This window comes from Dipodomys ordii, unplaced genomic scaffold (assembly GCF_000151885.1).
Source record: "Dipodomys ordii isolate 6190 unplaced genomic scaffold, Dord_2.0 Scaffold20, whole genome shotgun sequence".
In the NCBI taxonomy this organism is placed as follows: domain Eukaryota; kingdom Metazoa; phylum Chordata; class Mammalia; order Rodentia; family Heteromyidae; genus Dipodomys; species Dipodomys ordii.
The window spans coordinates 10,071,137-10,092,205 of NW_012267236.1; the positions used below are offsets into that span (position 1 = coordinate 10,071,137).

The window sequence follows — 21,069 nt, forward strand, 5'->3', positions numbered from 1 at the left end:
CAAAAATATTCATTATGCACACAAAAAAGGCAAAACAAAAATATTCATTATGCACACAAAAAAGGCAAAAGTTAGGACTAAGAATAAAGCAAAAAGAGAAGATATTTAAATCCAACCACAGCAACAATACATTAAATGATCATGGACCAACCAAGCTTGTATTAATAAGCCTAATACAAAGTAAGATATAACTATGTAAGAAGTCCACTTTAAGTATTTTTACCCAATCATTACATTTTTGTTTTAATTTAATGCAGATAGTAATTCTAATAACTGAAAACAACTAGATAAAACAGTTCTCTTTCTCCCTCTTCTCTCCCCGAATCCTTCTCTCCCTCCCTCTCTCCTCCTCATCCTTCCTCCTCCAACCTTTCCTTTCTTCCTTTCCCTTTCCCTCTCCTTCTCATTTTGGTGCTCGTACTTGGGCTTGAATCCTAAGCCTTATGCTCTTGCTTTTTTTTTCACTCAAAGCTGGCATTCTACAACTTGAGCCACAGTTCCACTTCCAGTTTTTAAAGTCTCTTGGACTTTTCCTGCTTGGCTTCAAACTTTGATCCTCAGATCTCAGCTTGCTGAGTAGCTAGGATTACAGGCATAAGCCACCAGCATCCAGCTCTTTTCTCTTTTAAATACATTATACATATCTCTTTTATTTGATATAAATATATATGGTCTTATGTGCTCACCTCTTTTTTTTTTTTTGTCCGTTGTGGGGCCTGAACTCTGGGTCCAGGCACTGTCCCTCAGCTCTTCAGCTCAAGTCTAGTGCTCTACCACTTGAGCCACAGAACCACGTCTGGCCTTTTCTGCTTATGTGGTGCTGAGGAATTGAACCCAGGGCCTCATGCTTGCAAGGTAAGCACTCTACCACTGAGCAACCTTCCCAGCCCCTGTGCTCACCTCTTAACACAACTGTTCTGTACTATTATTCAACTGATGCATCATTCAAGTTGTGTATCTGTTCTTGTTCTATACTAAATTTCTTGAGACTAAAATCTTATTTGAACTCTGCTAAAATTTGATTGAATTCTTTTTTTGGGAGGATGGGGGGGGGGGAGAAGGGAAGGTCAGTCATGGGGCTTGAACTCAGGGCCTAAGCACTGTCCCTGAGCCTTTTTACTCAAAGCTAGTGCTCTATTACTTTGAGCCACTGCTCCACTTCCAGTTTTCTGGTGTTTAATTGATGATAAGAGTCTCACAGACTTTCTTACCTGGTCTGGCTTTGAATCGTAATTCTCAGATCTCAGCCTCCTGAGTAACTAGGATTACAGGTATGAGCCACCAGTGCTAAGATTCTGGTTGTCAACTTACATGATTTTCTTTGGGATAGTGAACTGTGTGAGTCATGGCATGGTGTGATGGTGGGGTGTGTATGTGTGAGAGAGAGGTATGAAAGCTGTGTCACTCACCTGCTCAGGGCACACAGTATTCATTCCTGGCATCTGCAAGGAGCTCATCTGCATCTGGCCCATCATTGGGTTCATGTTTTGCACATTTGTGTTTCCACCTGCCATGGACACGGTGATGCTCATATTGTTGTACACTCCTGGCTGTGCAGGTGTGGGCTGGCTCTGGACAGCTTGACTGAACACACTGTTAACTCAAAAACAATCCAGATTACATCCACTGATCATGAACGTGTAGATAATTTGATTAGATTATACTTAAATATCATTAGACAGGCTTCCAAATTAAATATTTTACATTCATTAAGTTGCACATAAGTCTGTATCTAAAATTTATCAAGACTGAATATAATTCAGAAATATTTGGAATTATGCTCAATGGATTTAATAAGTGAAAAGAGCTCATGTTAAAAGTATCTCCAGAGGCTTGAATATATATAACTCTATGTCTTCTCTAGAAAGCAAAATAGAAGGGTAATTATGTTTTTCAGAGGGCTTATTTTATCAACTTCCTTCTTCATGGCCAAGTTCTAGATTGTTGTTTTACTAAAGATCTCAAATGTGAAATCAGTTTGTTAGTAGTTAGAATGAAATAAACAACTAAATTCAATTTGAAAATTTATATTCAAACTTTAAAAATTCCTAATGATACAAATACACGCATCTAAAGGAAAATGCTATGAATTGTGTCTTTCATAAGATTTACAAAACTCCAAAGTATTTTATAACTATAAATCAATGGTTGATTCTGGAGAATTTGATTCTAAAAATGATTTCCCTCTTCACTGCTTTTTATTCCTTGCTAGCTCTCAAGTGGTATGCAGGATGTAATGGCATTTATAGCTTCCAAGACATTAAGGTAATCATAGTAAAATTAATAGACAAAGAAACAATGTATTCATCATGTTTGAAGAAGAGTGTCAAATTCTCTTAAGTTAATGATAAAACATAAATGTACACAGAAAATTATATGCCTAGGAAATAGCACCTGTGGACCTTTCATGTATGCACAGTATGTATGCTTATATTCTCATAATTGAAGGCAAGAAAGAAACCTATGAATCTATGCTCATCTCCTAATGAGAACATTTTTGTCTTACACAATGCTCATTTGTCAACTGATATATAAGTCATCACCATGAAAGAGAAAGAGCAAGGCTGTGTAAGTTAATGCATGGGGAAGTTTCAAGAACTGCAATGATGTCATACTTACAGGCAAAAAGTTTAGGTCTTAACTTTCTTTCAAATTTATATATGGGACTATATATTAGCTTAAGTTCTTTCAAACTGTTCCTGCCAATTTAGTTTCTTCCATTAAGGAAAGAAGACCAAGCCCTCCTTCAGCCAGAACGACTGTTCTGGCTAGAAAGGGCAGTTGGGCTCACTAGCACCCTAGTCCAAGGAAAGAAGACCAAGCCCTCCTTCAGCCAGAACTACTGTTCTGGTCCTAGAAAGGGCAGTTGGGCTCACTGGCACCCTAGTCCAAGGCTTATGGGACCTCTTCCCCACTCAGCACTCATGTCTGCTTATGGAAGTAATCACTATTTTGTCAAGGTAATACAAGGTATTTGGCAGCTCCTAAACATGTCCTGATGGTGTTCCATAGACATTACAGGTTATTTAACACGCACAGAGGAGCCCCTGGTCAAAGAAATCAAACAAAAAGTTAACCAACAGGACTTGGTCTTTGTAAGCATCTCCCTTCATATGACTGTTACACAGAAACAGCTCAATTTTGGGATACACATGTTTGCTTTAACCCTTTCTCTTACCAGACAAATAATAGGAAAGAATCAATTATACTCTCTTTAAGCATGGTATCAATTATTCAATGATTCTGTGATTGCTTGTTTTAATGACTGATCTGCCTAGTACCAAGTAGGTTATTTGGCAGCAGGAGCTGGGTTGTTTTTTTTTTAAACCAGTCATGGGGCTTGAACTTGGGGCCTGCATGCTGTTCCTGAGCTCTATTGCTCAAGCCTAGTACTCTACCATTTTAAGTCACAGAGCTACTTCCAGTTTTCTGGTGCTTAACTTGAGATGAGTCTCACCAAATTTCCTGCCCAGTCTGACTCCGAATCGTAATCCTCGATCTCAACCTCCTGTGTAGCTAGGATTACAGACATGAGCCACCATCACCTGCTAGGAGCAGCTTTTCATGTGCTCTGTGGTATCTTACACCATGTGGTAGAGAAAATGCTACTATGCATGCTAATAATATATACTGCCTATGTTGACTAAGGCAACAGTTAATGTCTATGTCTACTAAGGTGATGTTTAAGAAGAGATTTGAAGTGAGTCAGCAAATCATGTAGCCACTAAGGGAAGAATATTCTACCAAAGGGATTAAATGAATTTGAAGTCGATTTGATGAATACAAGCAAAGAAGAATAAATGGAAACCAAGGTGGCTGAGCAAATGAGAAGAGTAGATGAGGTCAGAGAGGTATCCAGGAGCAAGGTGATACAGGGGCCTCGTTTTAAGTAAGGGCTGGAGGGCTATTGGAGAGTTGAGTAAAAGGCTGACATACTTAATGCCTCATGGTTTAAAAACATCACCCTGAATACTATGCAAAGATTAAGCTATGCTAAAACTAAGGTGGAGGCAGGGAGGCTACTGTAGTCATCCAGGAGAAAGGTGAAGGTAGCTGTCATGACATGCTAAGTCAGAGAGGTAAAAAAGGACAGTAGTTAAGTTGGCATGAAGAATTATAGGCTCATACCTGTAATTCTTGCTCCTCAGGAAGCTGAGGTCTGAAGAGCAAGATTGGAAGCCAGCCGGACAAGAAAATTTATCAGCTGGTGCTATGACTCATGATTGCAATCCTAGCTACTCTGTAGGCTGAGATCTGAGGATCATGGTTGGAAGCCAGCCCATGCTGTAAAGTCCATGAGACTCTTATCTTCAATTAACTACTCACAAAAGCAGGAAGTGGGGCTGTGGTTCAACAGATCAGAATCCTAGCCTTGAGCTAAAAAGCTCAGAGTCAGTGCTGTCTAGGCCCTGAGTTGAAGCCCCAGGCCAGGAAAAAAGAAAATAAAAAGAAAGAAAATCCAAGAGATTCTATCTCAAATTAACTAGCACAATGCCAGACTGGAAGGTGATGCTTTAATGGTAAATAACCAGCCATGTGTGAAAAAGCTGAGTGAAAGCACGAGGTCTTAAGTTCAAGCCTTGTTCCTGACACTGAAATACACACACACACACACACACACACACAGTTGGCATGATGGGTTTTGTGTTGTATGAAAGAGAAAGAGAAAAGGTTTTTCTTTTTTTTTTTTTATGTTTTAAAGCTGAGTGAAAGCATGAGGCCTTAAGTTCAAGCCTTGTTCCTGGCACTGACACACACACACACACACACACACACACACACACACACACACACACACAGGTTTTGTGTTGTATGAAAGAGAAAAGGTTTTACACACACACACACACACACACACACACACACAGTTGGCATGATCTCCTGATGGGTTTTGTGTTGTATGAAAGAGAAAAGGTTTTTCTTCTTTTTTTTTGGGGACCGGTCGTGGGGCCTGAACTCTGGGCCTGGGCGCTGTCCCTCAGCTCTTCAGCTCAAGGCTAGCGCTCTACCACTTGAGCCACAGCGCCACTTCTGGCTTTTTGCTTATGTGGTGCTGAGGACTCGAACCCAGGGCCTCAGGCATGCAAGGCAAGCACTCTACCACTGAGCCAACTTCCCAGCCCCAGGTTTTTCTTCTTAACAATTAATTAGAATGGCATTTTGTCATTTACTGGGGGAGAGCAGGAGAGGGATGGGCTTCTGGGAGAATCTCACCTTGGTTTTGTTATGTCAGGTTTGAGTTGTCTTGAGATTTCTTCTTCTTTTTTTTTTTTTTGGTCTGGTCATGGGGCCTGAACTCTAGGCCTGGGCGCTGTCCCTCAGCTCTTCAGCTCAAGGCTAGCACTCTACCACTTGAGCCACAGTGCCACTTCCAGCTTTTTTTTTCTGCTTATGTGGTGCTGAGGAATCGAACCCAGGGCCTCATGCATGCAAGGCAAGTGCTCTACCACTAAGCCAACTTCCCAGCCCTGTCTTGAGATTTCTAAGGGGAGGTGTCTTTAGATAATTGGGTATATACTTTAGTGTTCAGGGGCATTGTCTGGGCTGGAGATAAACCAAATGAAGAAATCATAAATGTCAAATATATCCAATTCTACTGACAAACATGGTGTCTGGCAGTGTAGAAGGTATTAACCACCTTGTCAAGAATACTTTTGGTACAACAGGATGGGTGGAATCTTGACTGGTTCAACACGGTGTGGAGCAGAGGAGGCAGACAGAGGATATTATTCCAAGGAACTTAAATGTAATGGGGAGCAAAGATATAGATTAGTGAGACCTGTCACTGTCAGCAGAAGTCTTTTCCTCTTTTGCGGTGCTGGAGAATCAAACTCGGGGCCTTGTACTAGGCAACTGCTCTACCACTGAGCTATACCCCTATTCCTTCAGGCCATATTTAAATGCTTAGCTGGAGTTCTGAAGTCAGGGGATTGGTTTGATTCCTTAGAGAGAGTTGCTGCTGCGTATAAGTGAGGGTTTAAAGGGGAGAAGGGGAGAAGGGGAGAGAGGGAGAATGCTGGTCAAGAGAGGCAAAGGGGCTTGTGAGGGAGTAGTTAGATGAAAAGTTTAGCAAGTTGGGTTTAGACTGCATTAGGAGACTACATTCCTCTTGTATGCCACCAAAATGGTTCCATTCCTGCCTAATTTATACAGTCCTCACTGAAAGCTAAACAGTTCTCTAACAAGAAGATTTCCTCTCTCACCTTTCAATGAACTTTAAGAGAATATAGTCTTATGTTTTTAACTACCTGCCTTACTTATTATGTTGTCAGATTAAATGGCTTCCCTGTCAGCAGAACCAAGACACAACCAAATTAAAATCCTTATAAAACTTGAGTGATGTGTGAAAAGTTCAGCAGACAGAATTTGGGGGAAAAAAAGACTTTAGTGAGATAATTATTAGCGAAATGGGTAAAATGAGGCCACTGATAATTCAGATGTCTACAAGGAATGAAGTAGAATGACCCAGGAAGCCTTAAGATCTTTTGTTGAGAATCTAGACTTAACAAGAAGACTCCAATGGGGAAGGGGAGGTAGCAGGGTGGTGGTGAGGTGTAGGTGGGTAGGAAAGAGGTGGGAGAGAGCCAGCAGGGGGAGGGGAGGATAAAAGCGGATGGTGAAAGGGAATAAATATGATCAAAGTATTTTCATATTTTCAAGTAGAATAATGAAATCTATTCAAAACTGTTCATAAAAGCAGGGATTAAAAAAAGAGGAATAGGGAGGATGCGCGGGAAGAGTGACATTTTCCTAAAAGAAATGGACTCTTTACCCCACGAAGGCACTGCACCCCTCTGTACATCACCTTTATAATAATAAATACAATTAAAAAAGAATTGGATAGGAGTACATTATATACATATCTGAGAACAGTATAATGAAACTCCTCAGTACAATTAATATATGCCAATAAAAACTCCAAAATACTAATAAGAAAGACCTTCAGTGGTTATGAAATCTTTCATACACACTGAACCTGTGTGTTCTATTAAATTCTAATTTTAAAAGTCTTTACATTTCTAAGATTTTAAAATGTTCTTATTAAAAAACTGCTCCATTTTTCCAGGGAAGCTGTATCTGATGGGGACTGATCAGCTTCTTCAGCTGTACTGAAAGGAGGATAAAAAGGGTGAAGGCTTCTAGACCACTTTTCTGTTCAGTAAACACACAAGTGTGCCTTAACAATGACGCCATACTTCAAACATTGAACCACCTTTTTTTTTTTGCTGATAACATAAAATTCAGTTCTTTCTCTCATGTAAGACAGCCATCTTTGACTTGGCATATGGGAACATGGCTACTCTTACTTTACTGCAAAGTATCAGGGATGCCCGTACATAGAAACTGCCCCCTTACTTGTTGTTTCCTATTGCTCCTTGCTGCCAGGCCTTCATGTCTGGTGACTGGTACCCAGCAGAGGGTGGTGCTTGCTGGAGCAGAGAGCTCTGAGGAGGAGGAATCGGCATCGGCACCATGGAGCTCCCAGGGCTGAGAGATGGGGCAAAGTTGGTCTCGCCTTGGGGAACCATTCCTGAAGGTTGACAAAAATTATTTTCTGTGAATACACTATAATGTAACAACCCAATGTAACAAGAGTCCAGTTTAGATGCTCCTGTTATATACTTCAAATTCCCTCGCCTTGGGGTTGTTGGTAGGCAATTCCTTCTTTAGTCCCACACAACTGCTGATCTGCTTTCTATATCTACAGATTTGTCTGTTGGAACTACATATTGATATCACCATATGTGATCTTTTGTGTCTATCTTATTTTAGTTGGCATAATATTTTTGGAGTTTTAATCATTTTGTAGCCTTTATCATGAGTTTATTCATTTTATACAGAAAAGCACTTATGAATAATGATCAACATAAATACATTTAAAATCAATATAAAAAAGTAAGAGCTTATTTATGGACCTCTTACTCAGTTTCAGTGATCTACATGTCCATATTTGTACCAATACCATGTTTAGGAATTATTGCAACTATAGGGTAATTTTTGAAATTAGGTAGTTATCCAAATTTGTCCTTTCTTTGCAAAACTGTTTTGGTTACTCTTTAGTCCTTTGCATTTCCACATACATTTCAGAATAAAACTGTCGATTTCTCTGACTAGCATGCTGATCAGTTTGGAGTAAATCAGCTTTTGAGTCTTTTGTTTTTCCTCTCTGATTTCATTTTCTATAAGTTTTTATTATCATATATTTTTATGTTCATGCATACCTCTAGTAAGTAATATTCAATCTTTAACTTCTTGAACATAAAGAATAAATTTATTGTTTTTAATTGCCTTAAAATTCCTGTGTACTAATTCTATTATCTGTGTTATTTCTGGGTAATTAATTTTTTTCCTCATTCTAGATTGTACTTTCTTGTTTTTTATATGTCTGTATAATTTTTAAACACAGATATCTGACTGTGAATTTTACTTTGTTAGGAGCTTGGTTTGTTTTTGAATTCTCTTTTAAATATTTTGGCCTTTGTCTGGGCTATGATGAGGTTACACAAAATAGCTTAACTCTTTAAGGTCTGTACCTAGTAAGGTAAGAACAAGGTCTAGGTTAGGATTTACTTTGCTTCTTACTGAGGCAAAAAAAAGTGTTCTACTTGATACCTCATGAATTATGAGGGTGCTAATGGGCATAACTCTAGCTATTTCTGCTAATCTTCAGCAAGTTTTTCCTGGCCTTGCTTTGTATTCACACACATGTATGTACACGTGCTAAAGGCTGGAGTGGGGCCCTCTGCATATCTCCTAGTTGTTTCTCTAGTTCTGTTCTCTCTGATAATTGACCTTGTGACCACCCTTTGCCATGACTTTCCTGACTTCCCAGCTTCACTGCCTCAACCCACAGAAATGGTTTGACTCCTGTTTCAGTCTCTCTTCCTGCAGCAGAATCTGGCCAATCTCCAGAATTATTGTTTAAGGTACTTTGATATTGTGTTTCAACTGTCATAGCCAAAAGAAGTCTTTAAAAAAAATGGGTCCCCTGGGCTGGGAATGTACATGAAGCCTTGGGTTTGATTCCTCAGCACCACATAAACAGAAAAAGCTGGAAGTAACACTGTGGCTCAAGTGGTAGAGAGCTAGTCTTGAGCAAAAGAAGCTCAGGGGCAGTGCCCAGGCCCTGAGTTCAAGCCCCAGGACTGACAAAAACTAAAAATAAAAAAAAGGTCCCCTTTTATATTTTTGTTATGCTGTAACATCCTGTATTCCTTTTTCCTCCAAGAAAATATATCTTACACTGAAATGTTTTTAAGGCATTTAAGTTATAAAGGCACGGAAGAAAGAATACCATCATTTGATTGCAATAATTTGGTATAATTCTTTCAAATCTTCCTTAAAAAATTGTAATTATTTTAACCTGCTTCTTTCTCTTGTTATTACTAGCAAGTTTCTATGTCTGTATGCCTTTGTAAAATTTTATTTTAGGGTGTAGTCCTTCAAAGTATTTATTTGTAAAATTTTTAACTGTGTGATAAAATAATTTCTGGAAAAACTATGGGAGGGGAGAAAAGATACCACATTGAGCATATTATTCTGTAGAGCCAGAGATAAAAAGATAATGAGACCATAAATACATGGGCATATTTTTTTATATTTCTTTCTGATTTCACCTCCATCAACTGTCCATGTGTGAATGGTCATTTTTCCTTGTCAGACAACTTGTTTTATCAGGTGATTTGTTTTGTTTTGTTCAAGCCAGTACCAGGGCCCAAGCAAAAAGTTTAAAACAAAATTCATTAGAAGTACAGAGATTTCTCATGTTGCCTCTGCCTCTTCTCAAGCCCAGCGTTCCCCATTCTCAATATCCCCCACCATAGTGAGCATGTTACATCATTTTTATCTAGAGTCCATAGTTTATATGGACTCCTGCGTTGTACCCTATAGATGAGCCATTCCATTATCATCAGAGTAGTTTTACTGTCTTTTTTTTTTTCTTTCTTTCTTTTTTTGTCGGTCATAGGGCTTGAACTCTGGGCCTGGGTTCTGTCCCTCTGCTCTTCAGCTCAAGATGAGCACTCTACCATGTGAGCTACAACGCCACTTCTGGTTTTCTGGTTGGTTTATTGGAGATAGGAGTCTCACAGTCTTTCCTGCCGGGGCTGGCTTTGAACCGCGATCCTCAGATCTCAGCCTCCTGAGTAGCTAGGATTACAGGTGTGAGCCACCAGCACCCGCAGTTTTACTGTCTTAAATACTCTCTGTTTGGTTTCATTGTCATCCATTAGTAAAGGGATTAGCCTAAAAGTTTGTCTACCAGAGGTTAAAAATAAATATTTGGCTTGACAAACAATGGAGTTTCTACAACAACCATGAATGTAGTGCTAGCTTTGAGCCAAAGAAGCTCAAGGCCAGCGCTCAGCGTCTGAGTTCAAGACTCAGCACTACATTCATAAACTGCTTTGTTTAATGGTAACTCCTTTGTGCAATTACTTAAAGATTAAAAAAGAAGCGGGTGGGCAGGGTCAGGCTCACATGGCATTTAAGCAACATGTTGGGACATACATATCTTAGTTCTACTGGCAATTATTTTGGCAAAAGTAGTACAAAAGCAACAAGAGTCACAGAATCTTTACATCTGTACTTCCTTAAACTAAAATAGTTACTTTGTTTTTTGAAAAGGCCAGAACTTGAATCCATAACAATTTTTTTTTTTTTTTATCAGTCTTGGGGCCTGAACTCTGGGCCTGGGTGTTGTCCCTCAGCTCTTCAGCTTAAGGTTAGCACTCTACCACGAGAGCCACATCACCATTTCTGGCTTTTTCTGCTTATGTGGTGCTGAGGAATAGACCCCAGGGTCTCATGCATGCAAGGCAAACACTCTACCACTGAGCCACCTTCCCAGCCCCTAATCTGTAACAATTTAAAACCTGATGTTGAAGCCCTCTAGACTACTGGTCATGTTGGAACAAATTTATGATTTTTTTAGGGGGGAGGGGTCCTGAGGCTTGAACTCTGGGCCTACTTTTGCTTCTCTTGCTCAAGGCTAGCACTCTACCACTTGAGCCACAGTGCCACTTCTGGCTTTAGTTTATTGGAGATAAGAGTCTCACAGACTTTTTTTTTTGCCTGTGCTGACTTTAAACAGCAATCCTCAAATCTCAGCCTCCTGAGTAGCTAGGATTACAGCTTGAGCCACCAGTGTCCAGCTCAAATTTGTAATTTACAGTAAGTTGTAGGAGAAATTAAAAACTCTGCATCTTTTAATGTTACTATTCTTTCCATAAAACAGTAATTTTTCTATAAGTAGTACTGGTTTGAAGTTGCTAGGGCAAGTTTTCTTCCACTTTAGTTATACTTCCAAGTCTTTTTACTTTTTGTTATATTTTTCAAATTGTTTACTTTTTGCTAGGTTTGTCTTTCTGATCTCCAAATCTGAATAACTGAAGATCACAGGCACTAATTTTTTTTTTTTTTTTTTTTTGTGCCTGTGGGCTTGAATTCAGAAGCTGGGCACTGTCCCGGAGCTTTTTAGCTCAAGGCTAGTGCTCTACTTGAGCCACAGCTTCATTTCTGTCTTTCGGTGGTTAATTTTACCTACCTGGGCTGACCTTTGAACCTTGATCCTTAGATCTCAGCTCCTGAGTGGTGAGGATTATAGGCATAAGCCACCAGTGCTCAACTAGAATTCATTCTTAAGCAGTATTAAAATTTATTCCTTTTGAATCAAGAGATTTTTTTTTTTTTTTGGCTGGCCGTGGGGCCTGAACTCTGGGCCTGGGCGCTGTCCCTCAGCTCTTCAGTTCAAGGCTAGTGCTCTACCACTTGAGCCACAGCGCCACTTCCAGCTTTTTCTGCTTATGTGGTGCTGAGGATTTGAACCCAGGGCCTCACACTTGCAAGGCAAGCACTCTACCACTGAGCCACCTTCCCAGCCCGAGATTTATTTTTTTAAGGAACTGGCCACTGACTTTGCATAAGATGCTGGATAAACAAGGTAGATTAGTCAAATGCATATTTCTGCTATTACTTGTTAGAATCTCAAAGTGGCAGAAAATAAAATTTGAAAAGATATTACTTAGGATAAAGAGTAGAAAACAGACAGTACAAATAAAAGATTAAAAAAGAAAATAAACTTTCGGAAATGACAATGTTCACTGTGACACCAAGCAGTGCCATGGATGCGCAGAGCCACTTGGGTAAGGCTGATTATCCTTACATCAACTATGAAAACCAAAATAACCCGAAGGAAAAAAGATATGAAAATTTTGTGCTAATGTACTAAAACCCATTACCTGAATAGAACTCTCATTAGATTAGATCTCATAGTAATCCATAAGAGAAAGTGAAAAAAACAAAACAAAACCAGGAGAATATACTTTGCACACAAAATGTTAAATTTTTTAAAGCCAGATAAGTCCTTATAAATCCTTTAATTTAATCATTTCAGCTATAACAGAGAGATAAGCTTCAAACCATTCAACCATTTAGTGGTCTGACCTCAGCCTGGAGCTTTGGATGTCTCACCTCACCTCTTTAGCACACTGACTGGTTGTCAGTGAATGGAAACACACCTGAGGTGAGATTGTCATCTACAGGTTCATCATACACTTGTATCCCATAGACACATACCTGATCCTGGATACTGGAAGACATGCTGCTGCATCTGAGGACTGATGCCAGTGCCAAACTGTCCTCCCATGTTTCCTGCCATGCCTCTGTTTACCATGCCACTGCGGCCAGCTAAGGATGCTTCAGGATTGGCTGCCAGTTGAGAAAACGGGCTAGTAGAAGCCGGTGGGGTTCCTGGATTTGTACCATAGTTTGGGGGATAGGAGAATTGCTGTGGAGCACCCTGAGGAAGACGGGGGTTCCCCATTTGAACTGGCAGTCCAGATGAGGGAGGGAGGTTGTTCCCAAAGCTTTGTTGCCTCATGAGCATTGCTCTTTGCTGCTGTATTAGCTGTCTCTGTCGGTGCTGCTGACTGTACAACTCCCGCTGACGCTGTGCCAACATCTGAGCATTCAGGGGTGGCTACAAAGGAGGAGAGAAAAACCTTCACTTACTGAAGTTATTATAATCCTTACCTATTCTGGAAAGCTCACAAGGTCAAGTCTGGTTGCTTGGGGCAATGAAATATATAGAAATTATCAAAGTACAAAAGAAACAAACACAAAAGGAACAAAAAAAACTTAAGTAATAATCATAGGAGAGAAAATGAATTAAGGACATTTTATAGGTTAAAAGTAAATGAGAAATGCAAAGAAAATATCTGACCATTATACTGCTTAAATGTTGTCCAAACCCCAAAGAAGTGAGAAAAGCCAAACAATATATTAATTAGTTTTATAATACAAGCCAAGAAAACTATTAACAGAAACATAAAAACCATAAGGAAGTGGAAGAAAATGTCTTGATGACTTCCATCCAACAGACTGTCAGGAGATATTCTTATTTTAAAAAAATTAACTGTGGCTCTTCTATGGAGAATTTTCTTGCTGAGATCATTTATCCTACTTTATGTAATGAATAAGAATTTGATTATAAGCAATTTTGATTTTATTCATTATACTTTCTTATATTTTCCAAATTATCTCCAATAAACAGTAGCTTTACAATTAGAAAGCCCTACAAATACAGTTAAGAAAGGGAAGAAACAGAAATCCAGAATCCAATGCCTAACACATTATCATTTAAAAAGAATATAATTAACTAAAAATAAGATAGTAAATAGAAGTAAACGGAGATAGCTATTTTATGTTATTATGCAGCACAAGAATACTCCAGGACTTAGCATAAGTGCTTTAATAACCATGACATTATGGGTGAAGAAAGAGAAGTCAAATTAGGTTGAAATTACTTTCAGTTTAGCATGCAAAGCAACATGGCATGTCAATAAAAGCCTTCAGAAGATGTCAGTTCAGACTGAGGATCTGATTAAAGAATATAGCTCCATTAAAATTAAACTTTCAATTGGATATTGTCCAACCTGGAAGAAACTAAAATATGGTTTTCCAATAGAGTTAATGGTTATGTGAACACTAGAAGTGTATTCTTCTGTTCTCACAAACTACTTGCCACTGAGTGTGCTCTATCTAGCTCTGAGATACATAATCTGTAAGACACAGAATCCCAAGTCTGGACTCATGAAGACATCAATATCTGCTGCTTACTAGTGGCCTCTGTCAACATTACCTCTTTGATTTGTTGGCTGTGTGTATTTGCCTAAGTCCATTTTATGAAGAAGAGTTTTGTTTGACCCTTCTCTAAAATCTCATTGCTCAGTTTTTTTTTTTACATCAACTTGGTTTAAGGAAATATAAATAAGTGGTTGAAGCAAAAACACTAATATAAAGTGAGAGGGTACTAGATATCATCATCAGGCCATCCAGTTCTTGTTTTGTTTTTTGGTGCCAGTCACGGGGCTTGAACTCAGGCCTAGGTGCTATCCCTAAGTTTTTGTGCTCAAGGCTAGTGTTCTACCACTTGAGCCACAGCTCCACTTCTGGCTTTTTGTAGTTAATTGGAGATAAAATGTCTTGGGCCTTCCTGCCTGAGTGGGCTTCAAACCAAGATCTTCAGATCTCACCCTCTTGAGTAGCTAGGTTTATAGGTGTGAGCCACCAATGTCCAGCTATCAATGAGTTTTGCATGCTAGCAAGCATGATCCAATCAAGATAAACATTTTCATAAGGCAGAACACTCTCTCTCTCCCTTTGTAGCCAACCTCTCCCATCAGCTACTTTCCTAAACCGGACAATGGTTTATACCAAGACTGTTTGTCTCTTCTTGAACTTTACAGAAGTAGAATTATACAGAATTATCCCTTTGTCGGCTTCAACATTATGTCTATGATGCCTCCTGAGTAGCTAGGGTTATAGGTGTGAGCCATCAGTGCCTGGCTTTTTTTTCTATTTTGAGAAAGGATCTTGTTCTGGAACCTTCATGCCTCTGCCTACCAAGAGCTGGGATTATAGCTTGTACCACCATGCCCAGTTCCATTTAGTTCTTTCTAAATGTAAAGTTCCAATGGTTCAGAATTTTTAAACTAGAAAATATTGATGTTCAGACTGAGCAGTATGTACAGGATAATTAAGACAGCTTAGCAATATGACTGGGTTTGACCAAGTTTCAGATCCAGTCTCAGCTTCATGTTAGAGGCTTCCTATTACTGGTGCCATTCAGTACAACAGTAAGAAATTTCCTACCCGATCAACAATGGCAACAATAAAAATGAAACGAAAAAGAATCTTTGGCTTCAGATCAAACAGCAGTAACAGGTATTACGAATAGTTTATTAATCCATTCTAGAAGAAAACTATCCTATACACATTAAAGATCAGCTCACAAGCCATTTCAAAGACACTCAAGTGGGTATTTTAATAGGCACCTCTCGGGCTAGAGAGGCTCTACCAACTCTGGGATTCCTGGCTTTACCTGGGGTGTAATTTGTTGCTGCATGCTAGATCTCATGTTGATGCCAACAGGAGCAGCTGCTGCAAACTGGTTCAAGATTGCTTGCCGGTTCTGGTGTAACAACTAGGAAAAATGGAAACAGAAGAGATCAGATTCCTGTGCAAACACAAATAGCATGGCCTCATAGAGGTACACAAACTTTTTATCCATTACAAAAAAAAAACGGTTTTAGCGTTAATGGTTACGAACATTCCTTATGCTTATATGTCAAAAGACTAGTATTTCCCAGTATTTATCTAATATTATCTGCCTTCAGATCACTAAATATGGCAGAGCATTTATGCACATGTATATATGTTCAGGTACTTTAGTGTTCTTTTTAAGGCACCTTAATAGTTATTTCAGATAAGCACAGTAAAGGAGGAATTAAAAACATCAATTTTACGTCTTAAAATATTGCAAATAAGAAAGCAAGTATACGGGCTGGGAATGTGACTTAGTGGAAAAGTGTATGCCTAGCATGCATCTGGCCCTGGGTTTGATTCCTCAGTACCACATAAACAGAAAAAGCCAGAAATGTTGCTGTGGCTCAAAGTGATAGAGTGCTAGCTAGCCTTGAGCAAAAAGAAGCTCAGGGACAGTGCCCAGGCCCTAGGACTGGCAAAAAAAAAAAAAAAAAAAGCAAAGCAAAGCAAAGCAAAGTAAGCAAGTACAAAATAAGGGTACAGCTCCAAAGGCCTGGAAGATAAAGGGGAAGACAGGGTACTTGCAGGGTATTCTAATTTTGAGGCACTATGTATTCTGGGTATGTATTTGGGGAAAATCCAACATAATATCATTAGCTTGAGCGAATTATGTAAGAAACAAATGGTCTGAGAAAATGGATTATTTATTTAACTAGAAGAAGTAATTACTTCAGACCAGCATTTCCCAAATTGGTGCTCTAAAGAACATTGTTCTGCAGGATATTAATAGATGTGCCAGGAAAATAGCATGCTGTGCTGTATGAAGTATTGGAAATGATGGGTTACACAAGGTGAAATAGAGTTATTTACTGCAGTAATTTTATGAGCCTTTAATTGGCCAAAGCATATTGTGCATCTCTAAGAAGAGGATATATGATGCTATTCATTTATCATAAACTTATTTTCTGACTCATGAATATTAACATCTTCCAGAAGAATCTTCTGTGGAACAATGGTTTGGAAGTCCAGTCTAAATCAGGCTAGGACTCTTGGCCCTAGGTATGTCTTTATTTTATCTGGTAACATAGAAGCATTTAGTAAGATTTAGTATATGTGCTGCCAAAGCGAGCACACATTTAGTAAGATTTAATTGTAAACTACCTATAGCTTAAAATTTTTCTTAGCCAAAGATTGGTAACTCATGCTTTTAATTCTAGCTATTCAGGAGGCTGAGATCCAGAGGATTTCAGTTGGAGGCCAGCTCAAACAGAAAGGTCTTCATCTCCAAAATAACTAGCAAAAAGCTGGGCTGGGGATGTGGTTTAATTGGCATAGTGCCAGCTGAGGAAGAAAGCTGAACGAGTGCAAGGCAAGCACTGTACCACTTGAGCCACAGTGCCACTTTCAGTTTTCTGAGTGGTTTATTGGAGATAAGAGTCCCACAGACTTTTCTGCCTGGGCTGTCTTTGAATCGTGATCCTCAGATCTCAGCCTCCTGAGTAGCTAGAATTACAGGCCACCAGCCTTTTATCATTATTAAAGATGAAGATTGAATCTAGGACTTGCACATGCTATGTAAGTGCTCTACCACTGAACTGTATCAAGGACTCTTTAAGTTGCACCAGCTGTTCTCAAAATCCTGGCCTCAACTGATCCTCTGCATAACTGGGAATATAGACTTGTGCTATTGCACCTAGCTCTGGACTATTTTATGATTACAAGTACCTTATAACTTATAAATTTTATAAATATATATATGTATTTTATTATATAGAGTAGAAAGTCTTACAAAAGAATCTAGCCAAGTATAGTGGCACACACAACTAGATGCTAGCACTCAGGAGGCTGAGGCAGGAAGATCATGAGTTTGAGTCCAGCCTGGACCATACAGCAAGTTCCAGGACAAGTTGGATTTTATTTACTTTTACTGGGGATTGACCTGAGGGTCTCCAAGGGTTCTACCACTTGAGCTATATCCCCTAACCTCCAGGCTGGGACAAAAACAAAAACCCATGGAGCTTTAACATAGATTAAATGTCTCATTGCCAAATAACTCAACTTAAAATTCTAATTTCATTTATTCTCTCATACTTATTCGATCAGAAAACAAAATGACTTTTTGAGAAAGTTCATGCAGTGTAAATATAAAAACTACAACTATCCAACTCTGTGGAACTGGATAATATATTCACAATCACTTCAAAAATAAAAATGCAAACAAAAAAGTTAAAGGGAATCTAATTGCTAACACCTACATATTTCCTAAACTCAAAAGACTAAGAATGGAAGTTGAAACAAGTCAAGTTTATTTTACAAAAATTACAACATACTGAATACAATGAAAAAAATCCCTAGATTAATGGTACTATATAAAGTTTGGAGGCTTATAAAAGATCAGCAAATCCAAACCCAGTATTCAAGTATGGCTACAAAAATAAGAAGCAGCATTTGCAGCCCCAGTAATTCTCTGAGAGATGACATATTAAATCATTTGCTTTTGTGGTCCTTGATGATTCTGTATCTGCTGCTAATGCAATCTTAAATAATTAATACCACTATATCTACTCATCCTTTTTTGGGGGGTGGGGGCAGTTCTGGGCCTTGAACTCAGGGCCTGGGCTCTGTCTCTAAGCCTCTCTATGCTCAAGGCTAAAGCTTTACCACTTGAGCCACAGCACTACTTCTGGCTTTTTCTGTTTATGTGGTACTGAGGAATCGAACCCAGGGCTTTATGCATGCTAGGCAAGCACTCTACCATTAAGCCACATTCCCAGTCCTATCTACTCATTCTTGTCATAAGACATTTAAGTTACCACTTCCAGGCACTCTTGTCCTTCTCCTAGTAATATCACTAGACATCTATCCGACCAATTTCAAACAATACAAATAAATTTTATTTTGTTCCAACAATCAGACAATATCTCTTGTTACTCTACTTTGTAAACCCTGTAGGTCTTGAACCTTTTATGAACCAGCAGTCTGTAAGTGAAGACTAATACCTACCACAGAAGACCATGGATGGTTCTTTGAACCTTCCATGAAGGTTACGGGAAAGGACTGACATCTTTATTACAGTAATTGAGTTATCTTATTTCTGAGCTTTGGCACAAATCTTAGAAAAGTCCTCACTGCAAAAGAAGGGCACTCACCTGCTGTTGTCCTTGTAACCGCTGTTGTAGCTGAAGTCGAAGTTGGTTAGGTGCAGCTGGAGGTCTGTTTAGAGTTTGCCTGGGCTGCATGCCCATGCTGGGTGAAAAAGCTCCTCGGGGAGGTGTTACTTGAACAGGCATAGTCCCCAGTGAGGGCTTCTGCCTGACCATGCCTTGGAAAGGGCTAGGGAGACTGGCAGTAGGAGAAGGAGATGAGTAAGGCTGGGAATAGAGGTTGGGTCTTTCTTCCATCATCAAAGGTGGTGTTGCTTGTTGGGGTGGAAATCTCTCTGATAATACATCTAATCCACCCCCCTGTTAAGAAAAGACAGAATATTTTATAAATAAATTTCTGCCAATAAATGTTATGTGTCCCTCTATAGCTCTGGATCTGAGTGCAGGTGATCAATAGACAGTGTCACCATAACGTTATCATTCTCAGCTCACGCTTCTAAAGCTTACTCAGGAATCATTTATGAAAGTTGCTTTTAAATTTAATTGAATGCAGATGGAATGGAGTAGAATGATGGAAGGGGTGAGCCTGATCACAGGCACTGGATATTTAGATGGACATGTTAAATTGTGACCCCATTGAGAATCTTTTGAAGTTCAGAAAATGAAATAAAATGTAACAGTACTTTAATCAGAATCTTTTATATTCCTAAATTACATGGTGAATTGAAACTCCTTTGTACAACTACTTAAAAAGATAAAAAGTAACAAGTTAACTGCAATGCTTAACTGCCAATAGAGACAAAAATGTATTAAAATAAAGGTCTGAAGTCAATTAAATGAAGCTACAAGTTTGAAAAGAATTTCACTACAAAGCTGGGCACCAGTGGTTCATACCTATAAGCCTAACTACTAAGGAGGCTGAGATTTGAGGATCATGGTTTGCCAGCTAAGAAAGTCCATGAGATTCTTATCTCCAATTAACTATCAAAAAGCAGGAAGTGGAGCTGTGACTCAACTGGCAGAGTGCTGGACTTGAGGGGAGACAGTGGCCAGGCCTTGAGTTCAAGCAACGGGACTAGTAGGGTATTTTTACTATTAGAACCAATAAACTTTAATAGATTATTATAACAACAAGAAATAGAGTTCAAACAAAGGAAGACACTCATTGTTTTTCTGTAGCATTATTTACCCAGATGCTTTGTATTCTACACTCTTCTCCATTTAAAAAATGGTGGTAATGATGTATGAAAGTAATTTTAATACCTCACAGTCTGGAAAAATGCTAACCAGGAAGTTGGAATACCATGAAATATAGATAAAAGACAAGTATGAGTGAAGAATAAATTAAGTCCTAAAATAATTAGTGATGGTACAAATCTGGATTCTATTCTAACCAGACAGGTAAGATTCTGCTCCTGAAAAGCTGAGTCTCCTCTAATTTTAACTGTTTCTAACTCTAATTATCTTGATATTATTATTTTAAAGACCATTATTTATTATATATTTTGATATCTTCCATAAAGTGTAAAACAGCTAAATCACAGTAGAAATAATACAGAAAAAGCTTCCTTGTATAACACCTCTATACAGTATTTTTACAATAAAAAATATATACAAAAAAAATCTTCCTTGAAAGTCTGGGTTTTCAGAGTGGCTTCATTTACATAATAGCAAGTGTAAGGAATACCTGAACAAGTTTGTCAATTCCCAATGCTCTGTCTAGTTCAGCGAGCTCAGTTTCATCTTTGCCACTGAGGAAGGATACCAGCTGTTCCAGAAGAGCCTTCTCATCATTTCTTCCTTCCACTGTTGTTGGTGGACAGAGAAGCTCATCTAACTGTGAACTAATACACTGGCTATAGAACCAAAAGATAAGAATGTTTCAGACTCATATAGCAAAGATTGATTGTCTTAAGAATGTAAACATACACACACACTTATGCACAAATCTGATTCTAGAAAGTCTTTGGTGAAGTATTTAGCAATGTAAAATATAATGAAATATTCTACACTTAATGTAGAGGAAGTAAAAGAACACTCAGTATGTAGTTTTAATATTGTTTTCATTCTATTAGCAGTCATTAAACTCAGTTTCCATGTTCTTCATGTTAAGTTATAAACAGAATCTGAAAACTTAATCAAATACATATTTTAAAATATTTTAATAAAAGTAAAAAATAAAATTGAAAACTCAGAAAAAATAATTATATATATATATATTTATTCTATAAATTATACTTATTATGTAGGTACCATTTTGATAATTGGATAAAAACCACTACATATTATTTTACTTTCAAAGATAACCAAATCATATTAACATGATATGCTTGTCAAATACAAAGTCAAATTGAAAAAGTAACACGCTAGCAGTTAAGCAGAACACTTATTCATTGATTCATGGAGAAAATATGAAGCTCCA

General features: G+C 38.5%; 1 protein-coding gene across 1 annotated transcript in view; it reads right to left on the reverse strand.

The window, feature by feature from the left end:
- Ncoa1 (nuclear receptor coactivator 1) overlaps positions 1-21,069 on the reverse strand; it is a 155,777-nt gene that overhangs the window by 9,925 nt on the left and 124,783 nt on the right. The window contains 6 exon segments of the mRNA XM_013013652.1: positions 1,410-1,593; positions 7,354-7,528; positions 12,574-12,976; positions 15,380-15,481; positions 18,693-19,007; positions 20,335-20,503. Of these exon segments, the coding sequence (XP_012869106.1) occupies positions 1,410-1,593; positions 7,354-7,528; positions 12,574-12,976; positions 15,380-15,481; positions 18,693-19,007; positions 20,335-20,503 (1,348 nt within the window).